The sequence below is a fragment of the Porites lutea genome, chromosome 11, assembly GCF_958299795.1.
Source record: "Porites lutea chromosome 11, jaPorLute2.1, whole genome shotgun sequence".
NCBI lineage: Eukaryota > Metazoa > Cnidaria > Anthozoa > Scleractinia > Poritidae > Porites > Porites lutea.
In genome coordinates, this window is record NC_133211.1 from 28,653,607 (window position 1) to 28,665,350 (window position 11,744).

At 38.0% G+C, this 11,744-nt stretch overlaps 1 protein-coding gene across 1 annotated transcript in view; it reads right to left on the reverse strand.

Annotated features, from left to right (window-relative positions):
- The window catches only part of LOC140952878 (plectin-like), a 35,041-nt gene extending 31,492 nt beyond the window's left edge, over positions 1–3,549 (reverse strand). Inside the window, exons 1-3 of the mRNA XM_073402329.1 lie at positions 3,395–3,549; positions 3,088–3,272; positions 1,481–1,542 (exon numbers count right to left, since the gene is read on the reverse strand). Of these exons, the coding sequence (XP_073258430.1) occupies positions 1,481–1,542; positions 3,088–3,187 (162 nt within the window). The 5' untranslated portion in view covers positions 3,188–3,272; positions 3,395–3,549. The remainder of the gene's footprint in view (positions 1–1,480; positions 1,543–3,087; positions 3,273–3,394) is intronic.
- Positions 3,550–11,744: the final 8,195 nt, after the last annotated feature.

An 11,744-nucleotide genomic window follows, 5' to 3' on the forward strand; every position in this document is an offset into this window, starting at 1 on the left:
CCCAGCAAATCATAGTTCTAGTTTTTTTCTTTCCCCAGTGGATTCAGCGCAAGTTGAGTTAGCACTATCTGGCCTTGATAGGCACAAAGCCACTACAGATATCCCTAACTAACTAATCAAGATTGCCTGCAATCTGCTTTCCACTCCCTTCACAAACTTAGTTAATGAATCAGTTGAATCAGGTATTGTCCCACATATTTTCAAGATCTCAAAGGTTACACCAGTCTTTAAGACTGGTGCAGTGACAGACCCTGGGAATTACCATCCGACTGCTGTCCTCCCTCCGTTTGCTAAAATCCTTGAAAGACTAATGTACAATCAGCTAAATGTGTATCAAAGGAAGCGTTGTGAGTTAGACCTTGAAACTTCACATGGTAGATCTTGAGGATCTATATTTTAGCACTAGGATGTTAAATAGTTATAAACTGGGGTACCAAGAGCATTTTCATTATGATTAACATTAGCTACATTTTGCAGCCATTAAAAGCGGTCCCTGAATTGAAGGGGTTTTCAAAATGGCCTGAAAAATCAAAGTATTGTCATATTTGGAAGGTTTGAAACATTGGTTGCGTAGAGGAATGATTGTTTTGAAGTTGTGTTTCTTTTGGGGTCGAATGATTTCTTTTTTAAGACTGCGACGAGACTTCGTCCTCGCACCTTATTTTGGACATTTGATCAATCAAAAACTGCACCTTGACTGCAGTTTTAATTTTTCGCACATTTCAGAAATAAAAAAAATCCCTGAAAATTTTGAATATGATCTTTGAAAATAGTCTACCTAAGGGTATCTTTGGCAAAAATATCAGGGATTCGCCAAATGGTTTGCTGACCACCGATTCTCGATCCTTACAGGTAGCCATTCTTAAACAATAAAAAACAAGGAAGGAAAGATTGCACTGTCATCCCATTTAAGGACCAAAAATCAGCACAGTAAAAAGTCTAAAAATGTATTCAACACAGTAAAAATAAGAGATTTGAACATAACGGTAAAGAAATCATAGTCTTCATAACTGAAGCAAAATCTTGTCAAAAGGGAACCTTTGTTTTGTTCTGAAACACCATAACTCGCACAATTTTTTTCCTGTGGAATCAACCTGTTTATTGGTGTTACAAAAAAAATGTTTGGACACTACTAGCAACAAATGACATAATTATTGTACCAGTAATAATGAAACCTTTGGGCATTTTTAATATTACAAATTTAAATACGATTTTTAAGTCAGTCATTTCTCACAACCTTTCGAGGAATGTGGATGTTTAATTATGCACATTAACAGTTCAAGTATCTTTAACACAATGAGTGTCAAATTAAATTAAGTTAATTTCAAACCTGAATCAGAAAACGTTAAAAACACTTACTTCGGCAGGTTTGTCCTACTAGATACCTTTGTGCACCTTTTCTAAAATATTAGTCACTGTAAACTGAAAGTTATGTTGTTTTCCTATTTTTAAATGACATATGAAATTGACAAGAGAGTACCTTCTGAAGATGGTTGTTGATCCACTTTGTAAATGTTTTCTTCTGTACTGCATCTCTGTGATCTGATAAACGATATCATTCAAACAATCAGTTTTCAGTGAACAAAGTTTTCTCATTTCTCGTGAAGTGAGCCAAAGAATGACTACGTTTAAGACTCCGATTGACTCACAAGAAACATAAAAATTCATTTCCTACAGTACAATATCGACATTCAAGCCCTGACGGTTCAAGAGAATTTGCTTTTCTACTATTGTACGTTAGCTTATCATATTATTAAAACCACAAAACTAACAATTTAACATGTCAAATAACCACATGGCTACGTGAGCGAAAAACCTAGAACAGCGAACGACCTTCCAAAGGTGAGTAGAGTAATTACCTGGTTCGCTCCGCCTTAATTCGATCATTAGCTCGTAAACGTCTTCTTTCTCTGTAACCTCTCCGCACTCATTGTCCGCCATTTTTATATTTTGCTCTCGAAATCAATGATCAAGGCTGATTTGATTACTCAAAAGACAAGCGAATCGAGTTATTAAAGTTCCATGTGTGACCAGCTATCCGCCATCCATTAAATCAAATTATTTTCCCTCTTTATAATCATCGTCCTGGATTTGGTCACATATAATCACAGCTTATCAACAGGATTGGCTAAGTCTGATCGGACCAACAAAATGTGCGAAAACTTTCTTTATAGCACTCCCAGACGATAACAATTTCTATGCAAATGACGTTAAATTTCGCCCTTCGGAAATATCCAAATTAAAGTTCGAACTTTTATACAACTGGCCCACACTCGTCTCAGCTTTGCATGATGAGCGAGCGTTCTGTGACAGACAACATGCCAATCCGAGCATGCGATATACCAAACAGCAGCGTTCGAAAGAAATATGAGCAGTTTGGGGTGTGGGGGTAGAACGACAGACTAAGTGCTATATGCGACCTCATTTGTTGCTGCATCTAACAGTCCAATAATTTAATAATTTTATGCAATACCCAACCAAATGGAACGGTCGTCGACAGCAGTGCCTTCCAGACGTAGTTTGGTTTAACATAACCTTACTTTTCGCTAAACCCGGGTGAATTCGCGAGGTTATTTTTGTCGTTGACTGTACCGGGCAACTTTACCAAAAAACACAAAAACAAACAGATTGCGACAGCCAAAGAAGATAGAGTCGCAAAGCAATGACAGCCTAAAAGGAACCGTCTACGTTGTAACTCTAAGTGGTGGTGCTCTCGAGAGAAAAAAAAAATAATCTGAGATCGTAAAGTAAACCTTCGAGACATATCTTTTAATATAACGAAATTTACTTTAGCATCTGAAAGAACATATTATCGAACATATGCATTTATGAGTCGCTAATTATCATGTTAAGTTCAGGACTTTGAAGAATTAAAGGAAAGTCAGCACATAAAGCTGCCTGAAGCTAAAAGAAGCGTACTACAGCAGAAGGATAATTTGCCAAACCTCAATGAAGTACCATTTTCCCAGTTGTCAGGTCGTAAGCAAGAAAAAAAGGCAAACAGAAATGTAACTAGTAAAGTAAGTAATCTCTCAAAATGAAAAACTAATAAGGTTTATAAAATTAACGCATTAATAGCACCCTTACCAGCAATTTTACACACGGCCCTGTCAGCAACATTCGCCGGGCTTCGAGTTCCGGAACGAGACCTCGGCCTGCCATGAATCGGTGTCGTAGGCCTAGACATAACGTACGGTTACTGCTGGCCACAACCTCTTCATCTGTTTTTACAAATTGACTGTGCAAGTACTTGGAACCCGACCAAATCTTGGCTTCAGCATCACATCAGAAGACCAGAAATTTCCACATGCAAATAAAATTATAAACAGCGCTTACGTTAGTCGCCATAGACGCTTTATCAAGCGTTATACTTGAATGTGTGTGACATCGGTACCTTGTGAAATCAAGGCAGGTTATAAGGTAAAGAAACTTCACGCCACTAAATGAAAACAATTAAAAGGGATGGCAGAATTTTCCTCTCCACCGATAAACCACCATGTTTCCCTCTCTTCGCTGTCGCTTTGAATATTCATCTCGTTCCTGAAAGTTGCATGTGATTGGTTCAGTCAGCGATTTGTAGCAAAGCGCGTGACACATGTGTTTTTGGCGCGTAATTCTTGTTGCTCAGTAATTAATATTGATTGTATTTTGGGGTTTGTGATCTTTCGACAGTTTTTTAGCCACTGGAACTATGCGGTAAAGTACTCACAGTTTGTCACCTATCGAATCATAAGTAGTAAAAGATCGCTATATTCTCAACCAGGTTCGATTGTTGATGCTTCACGCAACGTCAACTGATGCCTTGAGGGCATTACCATAATAGGAATAATTACTGTAAAATGCCATACAATAAAGGCAAATTTTGTCAGAATATACTAGATGAAAACTGAATAAAGGACATTTTACAAAGTTTCTTTTTGAAATTTGGATTAAATGAAACACTAGGCATTTGGCTAATTCTCTATTAAAATAACGTGTAATTAATACATAAGACTTGAGTCTTCATATTGTGTGTTCAGTCACGCGAACAAACCAAAAGCACGTATATGTAAAACGAGATCTCTCTTTTGCAAATAATCCAGCATCCTCGGAGACCTCGGGGCAGCTAATCGGATGGGGATTTCATAAGCAAAAGCCTTGAAAACTTTACTTGAATCAATTTTGACCGCGAATACTTAACGCAACCTAAACAGCTGTACTGGGTTACCGAGGAGTATCGTTTACATTTTTTAACACTGCTTCCTTAAAAAAAATCCTGGGAAAATGTGCGATTTTGGTCAGACAGGTAAAAAGAACCGAAAAAGAAAAACGAAAGCTGCATCACAGAATCCCAAAAACTACAGAAAATCATTTCCGGATTCCGGGTTGGTTCAGTCAATGACGTGCGTATAAACGGTATAGATTACCGCATACCGTCTCGGATCATGTCTCTCAGTGCCCCACTGACGCCCCACTGAAAGAAATGGACTGGACCCAGGACTCTGGACTCGTCACCAGATGAAAAGGACACCAAAGTTTTGGGAGACTATTTCGCATAAAGTGGCAATTAAAAGGTTCCCTCACCTATCAACTTAAAACAAACAATCCTGTGCATCTCAAACTAGCCAAGAACAAACATGTCTCTCTGATTCCCCATGCCTGGGCGAGTCTTTCAAGGCTCGGTTAGTTGTAATCCTGGATTAAGCAGGATTTTTTTCCTGGGAACACAGCCGTCTCTTCCTGAAACAAAGAATATGAGTTGTCATGGTGACTAAACCTCAGTGGATAACTGGGGCGTAGCGTTGCCATTTTGGCAAGTACGTACACACAACCATATTCGTAACAAATAACGTTTTGGCTGTCCTTTAATAGTTACAACTTTTAGCAGATTACAGTCTTGTTTACGATAGAACGTGGTATTAAAAAAAGCTTTTAAAACGTTTTTCTTAGAGCTGGTACTGGAATTAGAAAGTTTTCATGCACAAGGCACCTCCCCTAAATAAACTTCCAAAGCGCTGAATATACATGTACTTCACAAGAAATTCAAATAAGATGTTTCGTTCAATTGCTAAATGTTTGGAATGAAACATAAGTTCTATTGTAGCTCAAGAAAAATGACCACTTAAAGTGCAGAAATTTGGAGTTTAAAGCATCGGGTGGATGAATTTCGGCGTGTGCGTGATTGTGTAAATTTTCCGCAACCTTAGTCCTCTGCTGACTTTTGTGTTTCTCCTTTATTTCGATCATGAAATTGATTGTGGAAAAGATCATTGTAGTAAGGGTTTTAGTATTTATTTATTTATTTGCAGTTGTTCTGAATATCTCTACTGTTTTTCATTGAAAACTATTCCACATCTGTTGAGTGCAAATTTCCTGCAATATTCTTGTTGATCAACCTCGTCCCCAGGGCTTTTCCCTCAAAAAAGTTTTTGAGGGAAAAGCCCTGGGGACGAGGTTGCTTTTTGACACCTGGCAAAGTACTATTGAGGGGTGGGAGGTGAGTAAGCATTAGTGCTAAGGGAAGAGGGCTGACTGGGGTGAACGCAGGTACATGGAGGTGATCAGTGAGGGTATGTGGGGAAGAGGGTGATTATAAGCCGTTTCGGTAAAGGTCAGCTGGTTTCAACTAACTGACAACTGTTGATGGTAAAATACAACTGGGCCTTCCCACAACGACAACTTTAGGGACAGAGGTACTGAAGTGGTCACTGTGGAGAGAATAAGGCCACCTCCACACGCAGCCGCAAAAAGGCCAATAATTGTAAAACCGCTTTCTTTAATGATAGTACTGTACGTGAGGCTTTCTCTTTACTGGCTGTTTTGAAAGTTAGGAAGCGTGGCCGGGTGGTTAGAGCGCTGGACTTGCAATTCCGAAGTCCCACTCTGACCGCTACCTGGATTTGTTCACAGTAGTCCCGAGTTCAAATCCTCGGCGATGCTTGTAAATAGCAAGCTGATTTGCCTCCGGCCGGTTGGGATTCAGTTAAATTCAATTTGAATTATTTGTTTCAGATATTTGCTGGGCCCCACTAGCATTAGTGCTACAAATACTGCCGAGGGTAAATAACGGAATTATATAATATATGTTATATATTTTGGTTTTTCTTAATAAAGGGCGGGGATGCCGTACAGAGTAGAGTAGTAGCTCAGAGCTGATCCACTCTGAAGATGTTATCAAGACTTCAAAAGGAGGCTCTCAGGATCGTGTCATGTTCCTATTTGATCATCAACTTGTGTACTGCAAAAAGGTAAAAACGAAAAAAAGAAAGAAAGAAATAGCTTAGGGAAATGTACGGGTTAAGAAATTTTCTCGGTGTGTTCTGGCTTGCAGCTAGCGAGCTACGGTGGCTCTTGGAGGATTTTGTCGAGCTATAACTCTGTGGTAAATGAATGGACGGCTGCTATGTCCGCCGTAATATCTTGAATTTCTATCTAGTCTTCCTTTAAATCCTAAAGCAAAAATGGTCTCTTACGCGCTACGGCGCTATTACTGCTTATTCTAACTCATGAAGATCAGTATTCCCTTATCCCCTACATCAAACCGGCCCACGCGCACATGAACAAAATGTTACAATTCTCTTTCAGGATATATTAAAGAAAAATGGCCTAACGTACAAAGGGAGAATTGACATGGACGACTGCACTGTGATTTGGCTTAGAGATGGAGAAGGTACAACTACTTTAATTTATTTCTTGTTTTCATCTCAAACAAATTCTGTGGCTTGACCATGGGACGAAAAATACTTACTCCGGCAGCAAATTAATGCAAGACCATGTATGAACCTTTTTTCGGAGGACTCGAAAAAAAAAATCAGTTAGAGTTACTACAGTACCTTTTTGTGGCTGCAGACGTGATCTTGGAAGTGTGGTATTACGTGCGCAACCTAGATGGTAGTTACGACAAGCTCGCTCGGTTGCCAGGGTTTTTCCTTCTTCCGGCCCTGTGATTCTCGTTCTCGCTTTAATAGGGGACGAAAGGAGAGGATCACTTGGAAGGGAAACGAACTGAACGAGGCACAGTGTTGTAATTAGCAATTTGCAGGCGTAATTGCCTCACTAACGGAAGGAATAAGAAGACAAGCTGATCCCTTTTTTGTTTTTAGAAACGCTGGACAGATCACCCCTTAACAACGCTTGAAAAATCTATAACTTCAAGAAGGAAAAGTGGTACATATTCCACACGAAAAAGGCGGCTCGGAGGGAAAACTTGGATGAAAGCATTTAAGGACGAGAGGAGAAGAGTTAAAGAAGATGCTAAAACAGGTAAACAACCGTTGGTTTTTTGGTGATCAGTAACTTGACATTGTGTTTTCATGTTACTACTCTTAAAGCGGTTGCAGTTTAGTAGCAAGATGACCGTCCTTGTTGGTGTGCAAAGTGTTTTAATTTTAGCATGTTCGGATGAATATTTACAAGTTCTGGGGCTTACACAGCCTACAGTCTTAACTTTGGAATGGATTCGAGGTCTTTTTTTGGGTTTCGCAATCTGCATCTGTAGTGAATCTACTTTTGACTATGCCACAAAGCATTCCAAGTGGCACTTTTTCAGTTAAAACAAAGATTACATGTAAAATCACAGTATTCACGGAATAAATGTATAAAACACCACATGGGGCAATTTTTCATCCAAATGATACGAGAAAGGACAGGCGGGGACACCATCTTGGCTATAGTTCAGCGAGCTTTAAGTCTGATTCAAGCAGGTAGACGGGTAGAAGAAAGGGATTTTCAATGAAAACGGCAAACTCAGTGCGAGAAGAAACAAAAACGTGAGTCCATGCAGAGTCCGGATCCAAGCCAGTGGGAGGAAAGAGTGTATGTTTTTGTAGTTCTTGATTAAAGCAAAGGTGTGATTTTCCTAGCAATACATTTTTGCATTTTTTTGACAGAGAAATTACCATGGTGTTTTTTTAGAGCTGGAACATTAACGCCGTCTTTTTAATTTTCCAAATGAGAGTTTTCAATTTTCCTGAAAGCTATAGAAGGACTGATATAAAATTGCCCCAGTCTATCAGTAAAATGCCGAACCTTGGAAAAATTAGGCTTTAAAATTGACTAAAATCGTGTTTACCCTCTTGACGCAATACAGTGGTGGTGTTTAGAAGGGTGCCAGAGCAACCCGTTTTTGCGTAAATACCATGTCATTGTAGAAATAAGTTGTTAAAATACACACAAATACGTATGCATCATACAATTTTAAGAGAACAATGCAAAGCAAGAAAAAGTACTATTTTAATTTCACCAATGTTTCCTCTCTCAGCCTTCTATAAAACGACGCAAAAACCTAGGGGGTGGTCAAAAGTGGATGCGATTTATTTCATCTTTCCAATAAAATCACCCATCACAATCTTATCGGACAGAGAAAAAAACGATAAAAGTTTGAAGGCGATTGGCTGACCATCATCCGTGGTTCCTGTCCGGTCCTTACTGACAGAGATAATTGAATGTCAATCATTGTTGAGATGGGACGCCACAGCCAGTAGGGTTCGGCACATGCTCCCGACACGTAACTGTAAGCCTTAGGCTAAGTTATTAAAAAACATAAAACAGCCTCTCTTCTATCCTAATAACTAAACAGAACAGAAGAGGGCGAAACAACATACAAAAGAGAGGAAATCGACAAACACGAGGAGGGCATATCGACACATATGAGGGCATGTCAACACTTGAGGGGGCAAATAAATATAAAAAGGGGGCAAATCCACTAGACTGTAAATGTTTTTGCCACCACTCTAAACAATCACCCAAACATTATTGCCATCATCTACTTGACCATATGAGAATCTTTTAAAGTATTGAAGTTTTCACTAAAAATTATAGTCTAACATCTTTGGTAAAGAGATGGTACCCGAAAAATTTGAAATCTCTTTAAAATGGCAAAGACGACCTTTTTAAATCCTGTAAAAAATCGCCAAAATATATTCCAGGTCTAAACTGAAAAACAAAATAAACTTAAAAAAATTTCCAACCAAATTCATAGACCAACCCCTTTGAAAAAATCTAAAAGGGCGGCCAACGAAGTTTCAAATCTTCAAATTTAATGAAAATGACCTAAGTACGAGACAAAAATATCACCCGACATCGTTTCCAACTTCATTTTACCATACCAAAATTATAAAAAAGCACTACATTCACTAAAGGGTGAATTGTGCCGAAAAACACCCTCGCAGATTTCCAGATAGAATAACTCCAATCACTAAAGAAAATATAAAAATATAAAAGGATTCACCCTTACAAGAGTAATTTTTTGTCCATTTTCACCAAAATAAAATCTCAAGAAGATGACAATTTTAAGCAATTGACCCTGAAAGGGTGAAAAATGTCAACGAATCAAAAAGAAAAAGGGTCAATTGTGTAAAAAAAAAAAACACCCACGCGGAATTCCAGATAAAATAACCCAAATCACTTAAATAAATATCAAAATTTTAAAGCATTCACTATTACAAGAAAAATTTTTGTCCATTTTCATCCCAAAAAATCCAAAAAAGGTAAAAATTGTAAAAATACACGCTTGAAGGGTAAAAAATGTCAACAAATCACCCAAAAGAAAACGGGAGATTTGTGTCAAAACAACACACACGCAGAATTCCAGATAGAAAAACCCCAATCACTAGAATAAAAATCAAAATTTCAAAGAATTCACCATTAAAAGAGTAATTTTTTGTCCTTTTCACCCAAAAAATATCTCAAGAAAGTAAAAATTGCAAAGAATTCACCCGTAAGGATATAATCAGCGAAGGAAGCTAGGGTGAATATTTTCCCGAAATTTTGACTTTGATTTCCTTGTCTCCCTCTTAAAAAATTGCTTTCGATGGAAATAGTTAATATCCTTCTTGAGTGAAACGCTAGGAGGTGTCGACTTCAATGTTTTATTGTTTTGGTTTTTGTTGTTTGAAAATTGGACTTGTGAAAGTTACAAAAAAACAAATAACATGTGGCGTGTCTTCCAGTAGCGTTTACAGCCGAGATGTAAATCCAATCTTAGCAAACCAAAGGTTGAAAAGACTACTTAAAGAACAAAGGCTGTTTTAGCACTGTCTCAGTTGCACGTTAACCCTGAGATTTTAACAAAACCTGCGGGATAAAAACACACAAGTACAAGTAGTACACACAAGCATTAAGAGAAGTAAAGTATGCTTATACTAAGAAAAATGACTTCAGTTTAGAAGCCAATTCAATTATTCTTAAAATGAAGAAAACAGAACCAATTTTTTTGTAATCCTGCCTATAAAAACAGCGAGCTAATGTTTTTTTTTTTCCTTTCCTCCTTGGGGTTTTAAATGCATCTTTTTCATATGTTTTTCTTCGTAAGATCAGTTATTTTTTTTTACCTTAATTTTATTGCAGTTATTTTCTTTTCGTATCATTCCTGGCCCGCCTAGACAAGCTATAGCTGTTTGCGGTGCCAGGACACTTGTAAAAATATTCTTTAGAAAATTTATAATAAAGTCTTGAAGTCTCTCTTGAAGTCTCGAACGCAGCAACTGACTAGAGGCATTGAGTTCTGAATTTCAGAGCTAAGGGAATTAGATAATTTAAAACACAAGTGAAAATTTCCTTACATTTGTCCTGCAGTAGGGCAAGCGGAACGAATTCTTACTTCAAGTGTTGCGTGAATGTACGTCACAGTTAAAACATGTTTTTGTCCCTATCGTTTTTTTTAAAGATACTTAGTTTGATAATATCTTCAAATTTTACAATTCGTAAGTTCACAAAAAAAGGATTTGGTATACTCCTGGTAGAATATTCTAACAACCCGTTCTTGAGGAGTAATCAAACGTTTAAGATTGACTGATGACTTGAGTCCCCGACACTCGCACAGTAATGTAAATATAAAAATAAGGATAAGGTAAACTATAATAGAGAGTGCATAAGGAGTTCTTTATTAAGGCAGAAACTTGATTTGTGAATATTGCCCACTCATGATTGTGAGACTTTTCTTGTTACGTTAGCCGCGTAAGATTCAGAGTTTGCGGATTTCAGTTTGACGTTGCTGAGTCTGAGGTGTACAGGAGGTAATGAATTTCATTATCAACTTCGTCATAAAAGCCGTCTTAAGACGATCTCCAACTAGTTTTCAGGTAGCTTAGGAAAGCAATAGAGTGCAGAGTCGGTTCTTAAACTGTGTTTGTCTGATCTGAGTTTGGCTCAGGCCTTTATGTCATTGAGTTGTTTTTATTATTTTGTCCTAAATATCCTGATCTGCGTCGATCGGTTTTGAAAGTAGAGCAAGAGAAAAGAAAGCAACAAGCACCCCAAAATGAACTATCAGTAAGCATTAGCATTAAAACATCACAATTTAACCAAAATACAGTAACTGGAAGCTTGTTAAATTTTAAGACAACTTTTCGTGCCGTAAACCTACACCAGTGTATCAAAGAAAGCAAACTGTAGTTTTCCAACAAGTTACATTGTATTTACATATAATGTCATTTTTGTTTACTTTCATTAGGGGAACGTCACATCAGCTTCCCTTTCTTGTGCCGGACAGAACGAAGACCCGGTTGACACCTTGTTTGAAGTCCCTGACAGCCAGGGTAATTTTTACCATGCCTTTATAGAAGTATGCGACAAGGTTTTCAGTGGAACCCCAAGACAAACCATCAAGTCGCGCATGCGAACATTGGGACTTAATCTAGTGCGATGTCCTACTACCGTCCTTGACATTGTTAGAAAGGCCAGGCCAGGACTTTGTCATTACAAAGTCATTTCGCTTATATCTAAGCGAGACGTCTTTGTCTTACAAGCTTACCACCAATCGCGCG